Source organism: Macaca mulatta, chromosome 3 (genome assembly GCF_049350105.2).
Source record: "Macaca mulatta isolate MMU2019108-1 chromosome 3, T2T-MMU8v2.0, whole genome shotgun sequence".
Classification (NCBI taxonomy): Eukaryota; Metazoa; Chordata; class Mammalia; order Primates; family Cercopithecidae; genus Macaca; species Macaca mulatta.
In genome coordinates this window covers 70132681-70153386 of record NC_133408.1, presented here as the reverse complement: position 1 = coordinate 70153386, position 20706 = coordinate 70132681, and the positions used below count along the sequence as shown (strand labels likewise).

General features: G+C 35.9%; 1 protein-coding gene, 1 long non-coding RNA gene and 1 pseudogene across 2 annotated transcripts in view; 1 reads left to right on the top strand and 2 right to left on the bottom strand.

Annotated features, from left to right (window-relative positions):
- On the bottom strand, positions 1011-1317 carry MACMULV1R-PS1005 (vomeronasal 1 receptor macMulV1R-ps1005 pseudogene; annotated as a pseudogene).
- Positions 4793-10755, bottom strand: LOC709175 (uncharacterized). The gene is given in 5 exon segments (XM_028845731.2): positions 4793-7162; positions 7165-7958; positions 7960-8170; positions 10022-10117; positions 10626-10755. Coding segments are annotated over 5 exon segments (3081 nt in total). The 5' UTR covers positions 10738-10755; the 3' UTR covers positions 4793-5294.
- Positions 10756-15306: 4551 nt separating this feature from the next.
- The window catches only part of LOC106997385 (uncharacterized), a 29149-nt gene continuing 23749 nt past the window's right edge, over positions 15307-20706 (top strand). Inside the window, exon 1 of the long non-coding RNA XR_003728062.2 lies at positions 15307-15556. This is a non-coding gene — a long non-coding RNA (uncharacterized LOC106997385). The remainder of the gene's footprint in view (positions 15557-20706) is intronic.

Sequence of the window (20706 nt, the reverse complement as noted above, 5' to 3'; positions counted from 1 at the left end):
TGGGAGAAAATACTTGCAAATCATACGTAGGACAAGCGGTTAATAACAAAAACATATAAAACACTTAAATGACTATACGACAAAAGACAAATAACTATCAAAATGAGCAAAAGGCTTAAATAAATATTTTTCAAGAAAAGACAAATGGTCAAGATATATAAAAAATGCTCAATATCAACTATTATCAGGAAAGCAAAAAGAAAAACTAGGAGATTATCAACTCACTCCTGTTAGAATTACTCTTATTAAAAAGAAAAGAAAGGGTTAGTCAAAGTATGAAGAAAAGGGAATGCTTGCACACTGTTGGTTTGAATGTGAATGAGGAGAGTCATTATGAAAAATGAAAATTTGTCAAAGAATTTAAAATTAAACCACAATATAATACAGCAATTTTACTGATATATATCTGAAACAAGTGAAATCAGAATGAAGAAACATATTTGCTTCTACGTTGTTTGCAACACTCTTCACAATTACCAAAATACAGAACCACAGTTCAACATTTATGAGTAAATAAAGACAATGTGGTATATATACACAATGGAATACTATTTCTTTAAAAAAGAAATTTCTATTATTTTCAATCACATGAATTAACCTGGAAGACATTATATTTGTCTAAATGAGCCAGGCACAAAGATTATTTTTCATGATTTTACTTACACAGGGAGTCTTAAAAGCTTAATCCCATTAAAGTAGAGAGTAAAGTGGTGACCACCAGACATCAAGGTATTTAGAAAAAAGGGGGGTTTTGAAAGATGTTGGTCAAAGAATACATAATTATAGTTGAATAGGAAGAATAAGTTTAAGAGATCTTTTTGTACAAGATAGTGACTACAGATCATAACAATGTAGTTGTGTTTTTGAAAAACGCTGACAATGTCACATACTCTGACCATAAAAATGTTAGTGATGTTAGGTAAAGCCTTAATTACCTAGAATTAAGCATTTGACAACATATACTTGCAAATATCACGTTGTGCAGAATAAGTACACATTTATTTATTACAGATGGTAATAGCATGAAAGACACTAAAAGGGCAGGTGTTGCTTATGGTCTCATGACTGGCCACCTTGTGAACACAAAAAACAAATTTGCATAAATATAACAGAAAATGTTTAATCCAAAAGCTGCCATAATCTTCAAAAGTTTTCTAGAGAAAATGACCAAGAAGCTGACTATAGTTAGGTGACAAAGAACAAAAACTGTACACTCACCTTCACCCACTAAAAAAAAATGAGTGAAAAATTCCTCAAAATTGTAATATCAATATAAAAAAGAAATATTATTCCAAATATCAAATCCACAGAGGTCATTTTATTATTTTGCAACCTTTAAATTTCACATTTAAAAATAAAAGATTCTGCATGGAAATGTATGTTGTGCTATATCATAGAAAATTAAATTTTAAATTCTTCACTTACCATTAGCTCTCTTATAAATTAATTTCTAAGATATATTTTCTAGCAAATTTTATATTTGTCACAACATATTTGCACTACAGCCTGGGCAACAAGAGTGAAACCCTGTTTAAAAATTTAGTAAGTTTTTCCTTTTACAAACAGAAAAGAAAAAAACAATGCTAACTGATTTAATCCTCTCACCTGTGGACAGTGAATGCCTTTTATCTTAATTAACTGATCAGAAAGTTATATTGATAAGCACTCTCCAGTGAAAAGCGATTTTTGAGTGCATTAAAAATATCAACTTTCTCATCAAAACCTACAAAGTACCATATAAAATGACATGGCATGAAGACAACAGTGAGAAAAGTGGAGCCATCACATAGAAAAAGAAGAAGGGCTGTGATGAATACACAGAAGTCACATAATAAGACAAACGAACGTAAAGGTAATTAGGAAATAAAAGAACCAAAATTTCTTTTTAAATTCAGCAAGATTTAGCTTTGCAACATGGAAAAAAAAGGTTATCTGCACATGAAGAATCAATATTATTTCTTCACTATTGGTATTTTCCATCTCTGACTTGAAGTTACAAACTAACTCCAGCAGGAATGTTTACAGCCTATTATGGAGCATCTGTTACACAGCAACCACTGTCATATTTGTTTGCCACATTTATATATAAAAACATCCTCATAACTTATGAAGTATTCCTAGTTCTTACCTGAACAAATTGGCTCAATAAATAAATAAACTTACGTCAATTATAACAAAAGAATAAGAAATATAGGCTTATATAGGATTCTCCATTTAAAAGAACAAATGGAATGTTCTAACTAAATACAATATAATTAATAAACAATTTTGGAAATACATCTAAAATTATCTTGTGTGCAGTACTAAATTTTACAAAAATCATTCTTACAATCCATGAACAGCTCATATAATAAATACCTCATAAACTATAAAAGAAAAAAATGGTAAGAAACAAGAAAATTATAGGTCTAGCATGACTAAGAGGCAAGTAAAAACAACATTTGCATGGAGAGATTCTGAATCATAAGTCAGAAGATTTGAAAGTAATGAATTCAATACAAAGCAGAGTATATATTTACTTTCAGCATTTTTGAAGTTTTCAGTGGTCTAGTAAATTACTTTATTAAAATATTTGTTTTGTTCCAATATTGCTCTTTTCTTTTGAAAATAGGTACAAACTCACACTCACACAAAAACACTCCATAATTTTCTGGCACCTAAGGTTTAATTTTAGGGTAATATATGTGTATAGTTAACTCTATGTAAACCAATACTAAAATTCTGTTATGTTTGCAGGCAGAGAGACATGTTCAAAGAAAAATACATAACAAAATTTTTTAAATGTTTAGGCAGAACTCAGAATTTTAAGACTCGGGATTTTATTTATACTTGTATATAATTTTTATTATGCCCATGAAAATGACCCTATAGTCAATAGCAATTTACTTGTACATTTTAAAGTAACTAGAAGTATAGAATTGGTTTGTAATACAAATGATAAACGCTGGAGTTGATGGGTACTTCATTTGCCCTAATGTGATTAATATATATTTATATGCCTGTATCAAAATATGCCATATATGGCATAAATATATACACACACTATGTACCCATAAAATTTAAGAAAAATATGTTTAAATAAGAAAAAAGAATAAAAATTTAACCTATGGGAACAATGTTCTTTAATTAAGTTCTTTAGTTTAAAGTCACTGGCAAGAGGAATTATTAGAGATGTTAGTCCACTATGTTATTAAACAGTACAATGTCACTATCTTTTACCTACACCCTTGAGTAAGGTGGGATAGGTTAAAGTTAGTGGCGTAATAACACTTCATTGAATGCATAATGGTCTTAACACGTTAAAAAAAAGTTTAATTAAAAAATTAACTTCACAATAATCTAAAATTTTTAAAAATGTGCTGCATTTTATTACATAGAAATACAATTAGTAAGCCGGGCGCGGTGGCTCACGCCTGTAATCCCAGCACTTTGGGAGGCCGAGGCGGGCGGATCACAAGGTCAGGAGATGGAGACCATGGTGAAACCCCGTCTCTACTAAAAATAGAAAAAAATTAGCCGGGCGCAGTGGCGGGCGCCTGTAGTCCCAGCTACTCGGGAGGCTGAGGCAGGAGAATGGCGTGAACCCGGGAGGCGGAGCTTGCAGTGAGCCGAGATTGCGCCACTGCACTCCAGCCTGGGCGACAGAGCAAGACTCCGTCTCAAAGAAAAAAAAAAAAAAAAAAGAAATACAATTAGTAAAATGATATACTACTAATTTTAATTTAACTTTAACTAAAACAAAAGATATTTTCACTAGAATGCAGAAGAATATTCCTCTGAACACCTCCCTCATACATCAATCAATATTATAAATTAAACACAAAGCGCCTGTCCACTTAGATTTTTATCATGCATCCTACATTGTAATGTCTTTACTCTTCCATAGGAAAGGTCAAAAATAATGCCCACCTAACAAAAAAGAATGTCTCATGTCCTTGATGAAGCAACAATTGATCACATGCTTTTACATGTGAATACAATAGGAATGAAGAGCATGAAGTAATTTGAGTTGAATTACATCACTCACTTTTTAAAAATTCTGTAATTTTTTCAAAGAAAAAAGTATACTTTAAATGTTATTATAACTAAAAATATTTCTAACTCTTTTAAAGTTATATACAAATAATTTATCAACTTTAATTTTGGAGCATTTTCTGTACTCAGCACACTGATTAAGTGCAATGTCTGAAGTGTCAGTGCCTTAGATATTTCTACTGTGAATTCTCTGATATTTACACCCAGTTAATTTTGCATTAAATTTCTTTTATACTTACTGCATCTTCAAAAATATATTTTAGTATGAGTCCCCTGGTGTTTTCTAAGCAGTAGTTCTTGAAAAAATATTTTTCCAAATATATTACATTTGCAGTTTTTCTCCAATATAAACTCCCTGATGTTAATCAAAATTTGATCACTGCTTCAGGATTTTCCTTTAGTACATAATGTGTACAACAAAATCTGTGATACAAGTAAAGACACTACAACCCTCTTTATGTTCCTAATGTTTGTCTTCAAACTGCTTATATCTCTTTAAAGGCTTATATTTGTCAGGCACAGCAACTCACACCTATAATCCCAGCAATTTGGGAGGCAGAGGCAGGTTGATCATTTGAGGTCAGGAGTTCAAGACCAGGGTGGCCCACATGGTGACAGTCAGTCTCTACTAAAAATAAAAACAATTAGCCAAACGTGGTGGTGTGCGCCTGTAGTCTCAGCTACTCTGGAGGCTAAGGCAGGAGAATTGCTTGAACCTGGGAGGCAGAGGTTGCAGTAAGCCAAGATCACATCACTGCATTCCAGCCTGGGTGACAGAGCAAGACTCCATCTAAAAAAGAAAGTTTTTGTTTTCTGAGTTTTTTACACTAACTGCATTTATAATGCTTTTATTAAGCAATAACTCTCTAATGTTGAGTAAGATGTAACCAGGTATTAATGGCTTTTCCACATTTATATTGGTACAATTTTTCTGAAGGGCTTTCCTGTGCAATAAGGTGTGAAAATTAATTAAAATTTTTACCACATTCTTCGCACTTCTGGGAGTTTTCTCCAGTATAAATTATCTTACTTATAATCAAGTGTGACAACCATTTAAAGACTTTGTAACATTCTTCACATTTTTAGGATTTCTCACCAGTATGATTGCTTTTATGGTTAGAAAAGTTTGAAGGTGTTTTCAAAATCATTGTCTCATCTTTTAGGTTTGTAAAGTTTCCAGTATTAATTTTCTTACGTTTAGTAAAGTTTGAGATTTAGTTAAAAGCATTGCCACATTGTTCACATTTGCAGGGTTTCTCTCAAGTATGAATTGTCTTACGTGGAGTAAGGGTTGAGGATAGGTTAGCTTTACCACATTCTTCACATTTGTAGGGTTTCACTCCAGTATGATTTTTCTTATGTGCAGTAAGGTTTGAGGATAAGTTAAAAGCTTTGCCACGTTCTTCACATTTGTAGAGTTTCTCTCCAGTATGAATTATCTTATGTACAGCAAGGTGTGAGAACTGTTTAAAAGCTTTACCACATTCTTTACATTTGTATGGTTTCTCTCCAGTATGAATTACCTTATACTTAGTAAGAGTTGAGGACCGGTTAAAGGCCTTGCCACATTCTTCACATTTGTAGGATTTCTCTCCTGTATGAATTTTTTTATGTTCTGTAAGGTTTGAAGATCTGTTAAAAACTTTGCCACATTCTTCACATTTGTAGCATTTCTCTCCAGTGTGAATTATTTTATGTGTAGAAACGGTTGAAGACTGGTTAAAAGCTTTACCACATTTTTCACATTTGTAAGGTTTCTCTCCTGTATGAATTTTCTTATTTGTAGTAAGTTTTGAGGATTGACTGAAAGTTTTGCCACATTCTTCACATTTGTAAGGTTTCTCTCCTGTATGAATTCTTTTGTCTATAGTAAGAGTTGACACTTGGTTAAAAGCTTTGCCACATTCTTCACACTTGCAGGATTTCTCTCCAGTATGAACTTTCTTATGTGTAGTAAGGTTTACGTATAAGTTGAAAGCTTTGCCACATTCTTCACATTTATATGGTTTCTCTCCAGTATGAATTATTTTATGTGTAGTAAGGGTTGAGAACTGGTTAAAAGCTTTTCCACATTCTTCACATTTGTAAGGTTTCTCTCCAGTATGAATTTTCTTATGTTTAGTAAGGTTTGAAGATCGGTTAAAAGCTTTGCCACATTCTTCACATTTGTAGGATTTTTCTCCAGTATGAATTTTTTTATGTTCAGTAAGGTTTGATGATCCATTAAAAGCTTTGCCACATTCTTCACATTTGTAGGGTTTCTCTCCAGTATGAATTATCTTATGTGTAGTAAGGGTCGAAGATCGGGTAAAAGCTTTGTCACATTCATCACCTTTGTATAGCTTCTCTCCAGTATGAATCATCTTATGTTTAGTAAAAGTTGAGAAATTATTAGAAGTTTTGCCACATTCTTCACACTTGTAAGGTTTCTCTCCAGTATGAATTTTCTTATGTTCAATGAGTTTTGAGGATCGGGTAAAAGCTTTGCCACATTCATCACATTTGTACTGTTTCTCTTCAGTATGAATTATCTTATGTGTAGTAAGTGTTGAAGATTGGTTAAAAGCTTTGCCACATTCTTCACACTTGTAGGGTTTCTCTCCAAGATGAATTTTTTTATGTGCAGTAAGGTTGGAGGACAGGTTAAAAGCTTTGCCAGATTCTTCACATTTGTAGGGTTTCTCTCCAGTATGAATTATCTTATGTCCAATAAGGGCTGAAGATCAGTTAAAGGCTTTGCCACATTCTTCACATTTGTAGGGTTTCTCTCCAGTATGAATTTTCTTATATGTACTAAGTTTTGAGGATAGGTGGAAAACTTTGCCAGATTCTCTACATTTGTAGGGATTCTCTCCAGTGTGGATTATCTTATGTGCACTAAGGGCTGAGGACTGGTTAAAGGCTTTGCCATATTCTCCACATTTGTAGGGTTTCTCTCCAGTATGAATTAGCTTATGTCTAGTAAGGTTTGAGAGTTGGTTAAAAGCTTTGCCACATTCTTCACATTTGTAGAATTTCTCTGCAGTATGAATTTTCTTATGTTCAGTAAGGTTTGAAGATCAGTTAAATGCTTTGCCACATTCCTCACATTTGTAGGGTTTCTCTCCGGTAGGAATTTTTTTATGGTAAGGTTTGAAGATTGTTTAAAAGCTTTGCCACATTCTTCACATTTGTAGGGCTTCTCTCCACTATGAATTCTCTTATGTGTAGTAAGGGTTGAGGACTGGTTAAAGGCTTTACCACATTCTTCACATATGTACAGTTTCTCTCCAGTATGAATGCACTTATGTTCAGTAAGTTTTGAGGATCAGTTAAAAGCTTTGCCGCATTCTTCACATTCATAAGGTTTCTCTCCCGTACGAATGATCTTATGTGTATTAAAGGTTGAGAACTGGTTAAAAACCTTGCCACATTCTTTACATTTGTATGGTTTCTCTCCAGTATGAATTAACTTATGTTCAGTAAGCTTTGAGGCTTGCTTAAAAGCTCTATCACATTTCTCACATTTGCAGGGTTTTCCCCCAGTATGAATCGTATTATGTGTAGTAAGAGTTGATGACTGGTTAAAGGCTCTGCCACATTCTTCACATTTGTAGGGTTTCTCTTCAGTATGAATTCTCTTATGTCTAACAAGGTGTGAGGTCTGGTTAAAGGCTTTGCCACATTCTTTACATTTGTAAGGTTTTTCTCTCGTATGAATTCTCTTATGTTTATTAAGGGTTGAGGACCAGTTAAAGGCTCTTCCACATTCTTCATATTTGTAGAAATTCACTCTAATATGGATTCTTTTATGTTGAGTTAGGTGTGAAAGCATGCAAAATGTTTTGCCACATTCTTTACATTTAAAATGTTTATTTTCAGTATGCCTCATCTTGTGTCTATTTGAATTTGAAATTTTATGGAAAACTTTTACATATTTATCATTGAAATATTTTGTTCAAGGTAGTTTTCAAACATTGGTTAAGTCCACTATAATCTCCTTTGTGCTGCTTACACTCAACCACACTTTTACAGCCTTTTCTTAACTTTAAATTCTCATATCCACATTTTCTGTATCTTCTTAGGGTCACTTTTTGGAAAGAATCTCTTACATTCTGCTCTGGCCAAAGGTGTTGGGCAAAATAATAAAACATAACTGAAAGAAATAAAAATAACAAATTACTTCACTTGCTCAACTCAGATGAATATACTTTACAAATCTAACCCATAAAGTTACACAAACTACATAAGCAAGATGGCATAGCAAAATACCACAGGTTTGAATTCCTTCATAGGCACATAAATGTAACAAAAGCATATTGACCAAAATGCATTTGTGGAAAATTTATAAATGAGTTAAGTGTGTGTAGTGTTCCAGGTTAGCACAATGCCAAAAGCCACATCAAAGGAAAAGAAAAGTCTGTTACATTTACCCAACACAGTTCTTTCTGTTTCTAAATTACACATAGTGTCTTTAGAAGTAAATGACCAACTTTTGCTTTCTTTTTCAAAAGACAAGAAAAATAACACACCCACATCTTTATTTCTGGCTTTATTAGGAGCTTTTGCTGACACTGGTTTCTGTCTCCTACAACATAAAGTGCAAAAATTAACAGTGGTATACTTTGGAATGACATTTTGAGTCTACTGAGATCAAAGGTAAATGTTACAGCAGGAAAGAGACTATACTACAGACAGAGAACAGTTGTAGCAAGTGATGACTATTAAGAAGAAACATGAATAAAGTCTTTTAACTAAAAAACAACTAGAACATTTCAGACAAGACACATCCTAAGAACATATTTGAAAGACTCTCAGGATCTCTAGCTAAGACAAACGGTTTCAAACGTTGCCAGGACAAAGCTACATTATAGACACTGTGATAGGTAGCTTGTTTTCAATGTTCAAATTTCAATTAGAGATTACAATGTATACAAAATTTTAGGGCAACATAGCTCTATCAAATATTATAAAATTTTCAGAAAGCAACCATTAAAAAAAATTAATTTTAAAAAGTTAACATAAATTGAATAATACTCCATGAATGAAATAGGAACACAGACAACTATTAAAAATCAGAAAAATTGGGATAACAGAAATATTAAAAATATCAAAAAACAGAAATTGTGAAGGTAGAAAATACAAAAAAGGAACTGAAATATTATAAGAAAAAATGATGTAAAAATGAAAAAGCTTAACAAAGAAACTAGATACATGCAAAGATATTTACAATAAGAACATATATAAGCACAATTTTAAAAGTCACAGACAAGAGAATCTTGTGAGTTTCAAGATAAAAATGATGTGTTATTTATAAGAATAGTCTTATGAGGTAATGAGTGAATTTCTCAAGAAAATTTTGCAGGCCAGAAGGGAACTGTGTGACATTGTCAAAGTCCTGAAGAAAATAGCTGTAGCAAATACCAGCAGCAAATCTGTCCTGCCAAATAAAAAGAAAAAGCCAATCCAAAATAGCCAAATCCTGAAAACGTATACTGGCACTGCGTATGCCTTACATATGCAACTATATTTCAAAACCATAGTAGTAAAAACAGAATGGAATACACAGAAAAATAAACAACAACAACAAATAACAATGGAACAGAAACCACTACTCACACATTTCAGACTTGATGCAAAAAGAATTTAAAAAACTGTTTAACGTAGAGTTTCTCAAAATTATGCACATTTGTGTATCCCCCAAAACAACAACAACAACAACAACAAAAAAAAAACAGTCAGATTGTGCAGTCTTTTATATCCCATGAAGAGGACATTGGCTTTCACTGTGAAACTGAAGACAGATCACTAAAGGGAAAAAGGAATCCTTAGAGAACTGAAAAACAAGACAGAAAATGTCCTATGCGAGAGAAAAAAAAAAAAACTCAGGTTTTCCAGAAACTATTTCCTTTGGAACACAGCTTACCAAATCACATTTTAAGCAGTGTCCTTCTCCTTGGCCTTTTGACCTCTTCTCTGTACCATCTGTGTATTCACTCTCACTTACCTGAATGTTTAGCTACCATCTCAGGTCTCTTCATATCCCAGGGCTCTTTTTCTTGCTCCAGACAGCTAATCAGGTCTGGCTTACAGATAGCAATACCTGTTTTATTGAAAATAAATAACATAAATCTTGCACATATTATCCAATTACCAACCTAGTAGTGTGCTCAGTAAAGAGAATGTAATAGAATATTCTAGTACATTAATCCCCAAATGCTAATTTATGACAAAAATTTCTAAAGATTTAGAAAATATTTTAAATTTGTAGTTTCTTAATTTCACTACCTGGTACTACTGAATCAAAACAATTGGTGTTGGGAGTTAGATTTTAAGGTATGGGCAAAAATATTTTATGCCAATAAATTTCAAAAAGTACCACTAATCAAGACGGAATGATAAAGATCAGCTCAGGAATGCAGAAAGTTATGGTAAAGATGAAATATCTTGAAGAAACTATTTTCTACAATGACAAATCTAAAAGATTTTTTTTGAAAACAGGGATCCGAAACTCATTTATGCAAAGCATAAATCACCAAAAAACATTCTAGAAAAAAGAGAAATAAAACCTTTAGGATATATTAGAAAATGTGTATTGAAGTTACCCTCACCCAAGAAAACCAGGTTTCTGTAGTTCTCTAACATCACATGCCTATATAAACTCTGCTGTGCACTGTCCAGGCACTGCCACTCCTCCAAAGAGAATTCTATGGCCACATCCATAAACGTCAATGGTCCCTGAAAAACACAAAAACACACACACACACAAAATCACATACATTTGCCAAGTGACCATGGGCGTAATTTTAAATTTCAAAGTAAGACAGTAAAGAAAACTGGTTCTGACTTACAGGAGTGAATGAAATTATCCCTAAAATAATTCTTAACATAGAAATATTTTCTAATGTATTATCTAACCCTGAGAAAAGAAAGTGGCATAAGAGCCACAACATCTGTGTGTATATATGGTACTTTTCTGGTTAATAGAGTATAAATTAGGGCATAAACACAAACATGTCTATTTTTAAATGCTATATCTGCATCATACAGAATGAGTTGTGTATATTTTTGAGATGAAAAAGACATGTTGAGTTAAAAGGCGCCTCACGGCCGGGCGCACTGGCTCAAGCCTGTAATCCCAGCACTTTGGGAGGCCGAGACGGGCGGATCACGAGGTCAGGAGATCGAGACCATCCTGGCTAACACGGTGAAACCCCGTCTCTACTAAAAAATAAAAAAAAACTAGCTGGGCGAGGTGGTGGGCGCCTGTAGTCCCAAATACTCGGGAGGCTGAGGCAGGAGAATGGCCTAAACCTGGGAGGCGGAGCTTGCAGTGAGCTGAGATCAGGCCACTGCACTCCAGCCTGGGCAACAGGGCAAGACTCCGTCTCAAAAAAAAAAAAAAAAAAGGTACCTCACAAATTTTAATGTGTACGATAAACTTGAGATCTTGTTAATGCAGATTATCTTTTCAGAAGATCTGGAATCGTTTGATATTCTAAATTTCTAACAAGTTCACCAGTAATGTCAATGTTTTTGGCCCACTTACTGTCAAACATCCAGTAAGTGGATGAGCCCATGTTTTTCCCAGTTTCTCTGGCCTGTAAAAAGGGATGACAGTTTTCATTTTCCTAAGGCAGATATATGCACAGAAAATCTAAGGCAGCTGCCAGATTAAATGTTATGGTTTATGCACATCAGCAGCATAAAGATACTTCATAATGAAGAGAAAAATAATTATAGTAAAGAAATCTGTCCAAGAGCTCTTTAACCAAGTGAATCATTAACATCAACTGCACTAGGACAAATTTTTGTAATGTGCTGATGCACACAGAAAAATGCAGCATCACTGCTGTGATACTGATCTCAAAAGTAAATTAGAGTTTGAATTTAACCACAAAAAAATTAGTTTTATGGGAACTTCAAGATACAGATAATTCGTATGTTCTGTAATTTTTAATAGTGATTTTAAGTAGTCTTTCTTTAGCACCCTAAAGAGCAGGTATCCATCTCCTAATAATTTGTTTCAGAACTTTCTGGGTAATAAATGCCATTCTGTTTGAAAGAACATTTTGTTAATCGTGTTCTGCATAGAGCTAATGGAGAACAGAGATGGAACCGCAACATTACATGTTCTCCTTCTTTACTAAAGACCCCAGCTTTTCCCCAATAGGAATCTTGAGTAGTCACACCTTCCCATGTTCAGCAGCCACAGAGGGAACATTTTTCATGTTGCAGATTATAAATTCATAATGAGATTTCTACATAGCACATAAAGAGCCATGACGTAGAGATGTAGAGAAGCCTCTGGTACGTAGGAAAAAACATTTTTCAGGGACCCTTGACTATCACAAGAATTTTTAAAAGTAGTTAAAACAAACTCATTAGGGAGAAACAACACAATTAGAGAAGTAAAGGTTTGCAAGAACTAAACGCATGGCATCCCAGGAGGCAGAGTGGACACAGCTCTCGATCTGAGACACGTTAAGCTAAAAAAAAAAAAAGGCCATTTTTTCCTCTTTCTCCTCTTTCTCTGGGATTCCTTTTAAGATGAGATTCTATGGACAAATTACACCTGCATGTTGGGAATATGCTTTTAAAGGTGTCAGCACCACCTGTTTACTTGCTACCACCACACCCACAAGCAGAAGGATCAAGACCTGCAGAAAAAGTCCACCCATTTTTGTCCTTTATAACAGAAGAAATTCAGGAAAAATAATCTGCTCCATGGAAATAAAAATGTAAGTTTCCGATCAGGTATGGTGGCTCACGCCTATAATACCAGCACTTTGGGAGGCCGAGGCAGGCGGATCACGAGGTCAGGAGATCGAGACCATCCTGGCTAACATGGTGAAACCCCATCTCTAGTAAAAATACAAAAATTAGCTAGGTGTGGTGGCGGAGTCCCAGCTACTCTGGAGGCTGAGGCAGGAGAATGGCATGAAACCAGGAGGTGGAGCTTGCAGTGAGCAGAGATCACGCCACTGCACTCCAACCTGGGCAACAAAATGAGATTCTGTCTAAAAAAAAAAAAAAAAGTAAATTTCCCTGTTCCTGTCCTAATGTGCCCTCCACTGCCACAGACACCAGTAATTTCTGCTACGGTAATGGAAATATGGGCCACACTGCCCTCTTCCTACCAAATCCAAATAGGTACAGCCCTGTGACCACCCTTTATTGCAAACGAAAACTTAACTCTCAGGCTGGGCACAGTGGCTGACAACTCTAATTCCAGCACTTTGGGAGGCAGAGGCAAGTGGATCACTTGAAGCCAGGAGTTCAAGACCAGCCTGGCCAACATGGTGAAACCCTATCTCTAACAACAACAAAAAATTAGCAGGGTGTTGTGGTAAATGCCTGCAGTCCCAGGTACTTCAAAGGCTGAGGCAGGAGAATCACTTGCACCTGGGAGGTGAAGGTTGAAGTGAGCAAAGATCATGCCACTGTACTCCAGCCTGGGTGACAGAGCAAGAGTGGGTCTCAAAAAACAAAACAAAACGCAACTCAATTCACATGAATGTATCTTGAACAACTCATACCTGATTCTGTCCTCACCTTGGAGTCACATGAGAAACTTAACTAAAACAACATGGATGCTTCCACCCAGAGTAATAAACATGTGGAAAGGGCACGAGTAAAGAAATTTCTGCAAATTGGTCATGTAATCCTAATTAGAAGCCTGGGCTAATAACCACTTAGCTAAGCATTGCCTTCCAAGCATTGAGCTTATAAATCACTTGGTGATTTTGGCCCCACTCTATGTAATGAGATTCTGCAGGTTTGGAAAGGGTTCATGAATGGGTGTTTCAAACAAGTCCCCTGTGAATGCTCCTCCTGGGCTCGTTATTAGCATTAGTTAGAGAAAACAGGCACAGCACAGTCCCTTACACTCAGCATTCTTGTCACGACACAAATACTTCTATGACAAATGAAGACAATCAACTTTCATATTCTTTGCTGGCTCTAAAGTTTACAGAACAAACAGAAGGCAGCCGTATCTGAATAAATCTGCATTTGAAAAACATTTTCACATGTACTAATGCAATGCTTATAAAGCAGGTACTGTGTGCTGAAAAGGATATTACAGAGCACTTTACTGGGAATTACACATGTGATTTAATCCTCACAACACCTTGGGAGCTGGTACTAAATGTTTAATAATTCTCAGGATTTACATTAAAAGTGCAGCATTTTTATTTGTTCTGTTTCTCTGTCACTGATTTTATTTAAAAATGTACAGAATAAAAGCTAAATACAGACAGAGGAGAAGGATACAGAAAGAAAAAGTTTAATGTAGCTTAAATAAATTTTTATTGTGTTTGTATTTATTTTTTTGTGACTTGTGTAGCAACTACTGCATCTGTAGGAATAGAAAACAGTTTGCTAAATGGAATATCTCTGCAAGCACTGGTTTTAATAAAAATTTAAAAATTAAGATTCATACATTTTTTTCTATTTATCTGCTTTTGGGTTTCAGAAAATTGTGTGCACTGGCTCTAGAAAGGCTGCAGGATTCACTATCCAATACTCTGATCTCTTCTAATCAGTTCTGTGAGACAAGGCTCCAGGGTGGGGCCAGACCTAAATAAGGCCTCCAAAAAGGGTGAATCTGAACAGGGCTGGGGCAGAGAGTGGACCCTATATAGAATTCTGCTCTCTATGCCCCTGGGGTATTTCCAGTTCTGTTTTTCCTAAGTTTACCTAAAAGAAAACTAAATCACACAGTTGTGAAATTTTAATCTTTTGTAGCCACTGCCCTGTTAATTTTATAACATATGCTAATAAGCAATTTAAACAAATCTCTTAGGGTTTTGTAGGGTAATTTTATTAGAAGATAAATATGTATTCTTAGCAAGGTATAAGAAATAAGAATAATAAAACAACGCTTTTGTCCGTAAACATCCACTCAAATGATGACATCAGAAGTTACAAAAATATAAAGAAAGTTGCCCAAATAAAGCCCCCCTTTTTTTTTTTTTGCACACATCTATTCATTGTGCTAACCATATGATGCTTAATTCAACCATGTTGAATTCAGTTACTTGTCTAAATTAACAGTTTCTGGATGGTAGGGACAATAATGCTTCATCTATTTTTCTAATGGCCATATGAAATGGTAGCAATTAGTTTATCTGTTTGAGTCTCCAGACCTCTTCCTTGTTTTTCACTGACGTACCAGGAAACTGGAGAAACTCTCATCTGGGTACCAAGCAAAGACATCTCTTGTATGAAGGGAGGGACAAACACAGGATGACTCATTTCTCTTACACTGAGAGAAAAGCTGAATTAACTGTTTTTGTCAGCCTGACACAGTTCTGCTGTGGACATCCTCAAATGTCTGAGAGATGCCTAGGTGATTGTGAGAAGATTCCCAGTGACCCTGGGCTGATTGCTTAAGGATAAGCTAAGCAGGGAAGACTCAGGCTGATTCTAAATAGAAAATGGAACTGCCCTGGTGGACCTCCAGAACCTGGATCACCTGTCTTGATTGGCAAGCTCTTGGGTAGGAAGGACAAGAATACTCCAGTATCCTATTTTACAGGTAGGTATAGTTGTGGTCATGGCTCTGGATACTTTGTGACCTTGATCTCTCACTCCTAAGATGCCTGTTTACACTTACAGATTCTGCCATCAGATTCTATTTACATCTGGAGCCTCTTACATTACTGTAGCAGGTCATTGAACAAGATCTGAAAACTTCAAAGAGCCACGCTCTTAAAGAGGGGGCTTTAAGATGTCTATGTTGACATCTCACAATGCAGAAAATGCCTCCTGCTGGTTTCCTGTACATTCTCAATCCAAAGTCTGGCCCTGCTTTGTAAATATTAGGCAGAGGCCAGACCTTTTATGCAGATTCTAGGTCGAATCAACCTGGCTCTGCATTCTTGAGTGTTACAGCAAGCAGAGTACAACAAAAAAGAGATTCCCTCTTAGAGGCTGCTCTAGCACATTCTAAATGATATGTCTACCTAAAAGGAAATCACTGATGCAACATGAATAGTTCATTTGAACCAACCCAGAGGATTGTAACCTGAGGATTGTAACCTGGGAGCAAAAATTCAAGTTGCCTGGAATCTACACTTGGATGAGCACCAGTTACAAGTGGATTTGTGAAGGCAAAATGAGAGGACAGAGAGTGGACTCATACATATTGGTTTGTCAGAAATTCTTTTTATTCACAAAAATTAACATTGACTACTAATTGGATATACATTGTTAAGCTATAGGGTGTGAGTTATAGTGTCCAGCATGTCATTATTAGTTTAATTTATACCTACTTGTGGCAATAGCAAGCAGTTTCAACAAGTAAATACACAGTTCAAAGAAGGGAGAAAGGCATAGCTGTGGTCTAATTTTAATGTCTCTTTGAGCCTTATAACTAAAATAATTTGCATTTCTCAAATAAAGGTTTTTTCCCCCCCAAATCTCAAGACCGAGATTCAGAATTTGGAGCTGCAAATTTAGGTCCTGGATGGGTGGAGTAGCAACAGGTGTCATCTACACATTTGTGGGCATTTTAAAAAGAGGAGAAAGGGGAAAGTGGAAAGTCTCATGCCTACATGTCTAGTCAATGCATGAATGTTACTCTAACTGGGTTTCTGGGCCCCATGGTCTCTGAATCAGCTTAAGGTCTAAAGACACAAGAGTCACTGAAAGAGGTAAAATGGTTGATTGCTGTTCTGTGAAGTATTTAGACATCCGGTCTAGCTTCTCTAGATGTGATTATACAGGACTAGATACCAAATAGGCAGAGGCACGATCTGCCTGCATATTCAGGGGACAGCATGCATTTTGCAGAACAATTGTGAGTTGACTGGAAACCTGAGATAGAAAGGCCCATCTAGATTAAAGCTTGGTTGGCACCTTATATGTTTATATCATGTGTGGTAACTTAAAACAGTGTTTGGAATATAAAATTAAAAGTTTTCTGCAGCCCCAGAGTAACTCCACAATGACACAACAGAAAGAAAACTGTTTCATTACACAATTAAACCAGAATGTGACATGCATCACAGTCAATCTGCTTAAGAGATTGCAAAGACATACTTGTATATTAATTGGTTATAATCAATGACAAAATAACTTTTCACATCTTTATGACAAGAGGTAATTTTGCAACTTGAAGCCAGGTGCCTGCTGAAGGTACGTTCTCCCTTTCCTACAGAAATGTTTGAATAGCGTTGAATATCTTTATTTTTTTTTTAAATTTTTTTCTCCACTTAAATTTTATTTCTTGCAAATATTGTTCATGTTGAAGTGAACCTATACAAACACTTCTCTCCAATGTTCAAAACCATCTTGATTATTCTTTTTTTTATTATTATTATACTATAAGTTCTAGGGTACATGTGCACAATGTGCAGGTTACATATGTATACATGTGCCATGTTGGTGTGCTGTACCCATTAACTCGTCATTTACATTAGGTATATGTCCTAATGCTATCCCTCCCTCTTGTCCCCTCCCCACAATAGGCCCCGGTGTGTGATGTACCCCTTCCTGTGTCCAAATGATCTCATTGTTCAATTCCCACCTATGAGTGAGAACATGCGGTGTTTGGTTTTCTGTTCTTGCAATAGTTTGCTGAGAATGATGGTTTCCAGCTGCATCCATGTCCCTACAAAGGACACAAACTCATCCTTTTTTATAGCTGCGTAGTATTCCATGGTGTATATGTGCCACATTTTCTTAATCCAGTCTGTCACTGATGGACATCTGCGTTGACTCCAAGTCTTTGCTATTGTGAACAGTGCTGCAATAAACATATGTGTGCATGTGTCTTTAGAGCAGCATGATTTATAATCCTTTGGGTATATACCCAGTAATGGGATGGCTGGGTCAAATGGTATTTCTAGTTCTAGATCCTTGAGGAATCGCCACACTGTTTTCCACAATGGTTGAACTAGTTTACAGTCCCACCAACAGTGTAAAAGTGCTCCTATTTCTCCACATCCTCTCCAGAACCTGTTTCCTGATTTTTTAATCATTGCCATTCTAACTAGTGTGAGATGGTATCTCATTGAGGTTTTGATTTGCATTTCTCTGATGGTCAGTGATGATGAGCATTTTTTCATGTGTCTGTTGGCTGTATGAATGTCTTCTTTTAAGAAGTGTCTGTTCATATCCTTTGCCCACTTTTTGATGGAGTTGTTGTTTTATCGGGTAAATTTGTTTGAGTTCTTTGTAGGTTCTGGATATTAGCCCTTTGTCAGATGAGTAGATTGCAAAAATTTTCTCCCATTCTGTAGGTTGCCTGTTCACTCTGATGGTAGTTTCTTTTGCTGTGCAGAAGCTCTTTAGTTTAATTAGATCCCATTTGTCAATTTTGGCTTTTGTTGCCATCGCTTTTGGTGTTTTAGTCATGAAGTCCTTGCCCATGCCTATGTCCTGAATGGTATTACCTAGATTTTCTTCTAGGGTTTTTATGGTTTTAGGTCTAACATTTAAGTCTCTAATCCATCTTGAATTAAGTTTTGTATAAGGAGTAAGGAAAGGATCCAGTTTCAGCTTTCTACTTATGGCTAGCCAATTTTTCCAGCATCATTTATTAAATAGGAAATCCTTTCCCCATTTCTTGTTTTTGTCAGGTTTGTCAAAGATCAGATAGCTGTAGATGTGTGGTATTATTAATGAGGGCTCTGTTCTGTTCCATTGGTCTGTATCTCTGTTTTGGTACCAGTACCATGCTGTTTTGGTTACTGTAGCCTTGTAGTATAGTTTGAAGTCAGGTAGCATGATGCCTCCAGCTTGGTTCTTTTGGCTTAGGATTGTCTTGGCAATGTGGGGTCTTTTTTGGTTCCATATGAACCTTAAAGCAGTTTTTTCCAATTCTATAAAGAAAGTCATTGGTAGCTTAATGGGGATGGCATTGAATCTATAAATTACCTTGGGCAGTATGGCCATTTTCACGATATTGATTCTACCTATCCAAGAGCATGGTATGTTTTTCCATTTGTTTATGTCCTCTTTTATTTCACTGAGCAGTGGTTTGTAGTTCTTCTTGAAGAGGTCCTTTACATCCCTTGTAAGTTGGATTCCTAGGTGTTTTATTCTCTTTGAAGCTATTGTGAATGGGAGTTCATTTATTATTTGACTCTCTGTTTGTCTGTTACTGGTGTATAAGAATGCTTGTGATTTTTGCACATTCATTTTGTATCCTGAGACTTTGTGGAAGTTGCTTATCAGCTTAAGGAGATTTTGGGCTGAGATGATGGGGTTTTCTAAATATACAACCATGTCATGTGCAAAGAGGGACAATTCGACTTCTTCTTGTCCTAACTGAATACCCTTGATTTCTTTCTCTTGTGTGATTGCCCTAGCCAGAACTTCCAACACTATGTTGAATAGGAGTGGTGAGAGAGGGCATCCCCGTCTTGTCTCACTTTTCAAAGGGAATGCTTCCAGTTTTTGCCCATTCAGTATGATATTGCGTGTGAGTTTGTCATAAATAGCTCTTATTATTTTGAGATACGTTCCATCAATACCGAATTTATTGAGAGTTTTTAGTATGAAGGGCTGTTGAATTTTGTCAAAGGCCTTTTCTGCATCTATTGAGATAATTATGTGGTTTTGTCTTTGGTTCTGTTTATATGCTGGATTATGTTTATTGATTTGTGAATGTTGAACCAGCCTTGCATCCCAGGGATGAAGCCCACTTGATCATGGTGGATAAGCTTTTTGATGTGCTGCTGGATTTGGTTTGCCAGTATTTTATTGAGGATTTTTGCATCGATGTTCATCAGGGATATTGGTCTAAAATTCTCTTTTTTTGTTGTGTCTCTGCCAGGCTTTGGTATCAGGATGATGTTGGCCTCATAAAATGAGTTAGGGAGGATTCCCTCTTTTTCTATTGATTGGAATAGTTTCAGAAGGAATAATACCAGCTCCTTCTTGTACCTCTGGTAGAATTTGGCTGTGAATCTGACTGGTCCTGGACTTTTTCTGGTTGGTAGGCTATTATTGCCTCAATTTCAGAGCCTGTTATTGGTCTATTCAGGGATTCAACTTTTTCCTGGTTTAGTCTTGGGAAAGTGTGAGGGTCCAGGAAATTATCCATTTCTTCTAGGTTTTCTAGTTTATTTGCAGAGAGGTGTTTATAGTATTCTCTGATGGTAGTTTGTAAGTTTGTATTTCTGTGGGGTCAGTGGTGATATCCCCTTTATCATGTTTTATTGTGTCTACTTGATTCTTCTTTTTTTTTTTTTTTTTTGAGACAGAGTCTCGCTCTGTCACCTAGGCTGGAGTACAGTGGCTCGATCTCGGCTCACTGCAAGCTCCACCTCCCGGGTTCAGGCCATTCTCCTGCCTCAGCCTCCCAAGTAGCTGGGACTACAGGCGCCCGCCACCACGCCCGGCTAATTTTTTGTATTTTAAGTAGAGACAGGGTTTCACCATGTTAGCCAGGATGGTCTCGATCTCCTGACCTTGTGATCCACCCGCCTCGGCCTTCCAAAGTGCTGGGATTACAGGCGTGAGCCACCGCGCCCGGCTCTTTTTTCTTATTAGTCTTGCTAGCGGTCTATCAATTTTGTTGATCTTTTCAAAAAACCAGCTCCTGGATTCACTGAATTTTGGAGGGTTTCTTGTGTCTCTATCTCCTTCAGTTCTGCTCTGATCTTAGTTATTTCTTGCCTTCTGCTAGCTTTTGAATGTGTTTGCTCTTGCTTCTCTAGTTCTTTTAATTGTGATGTT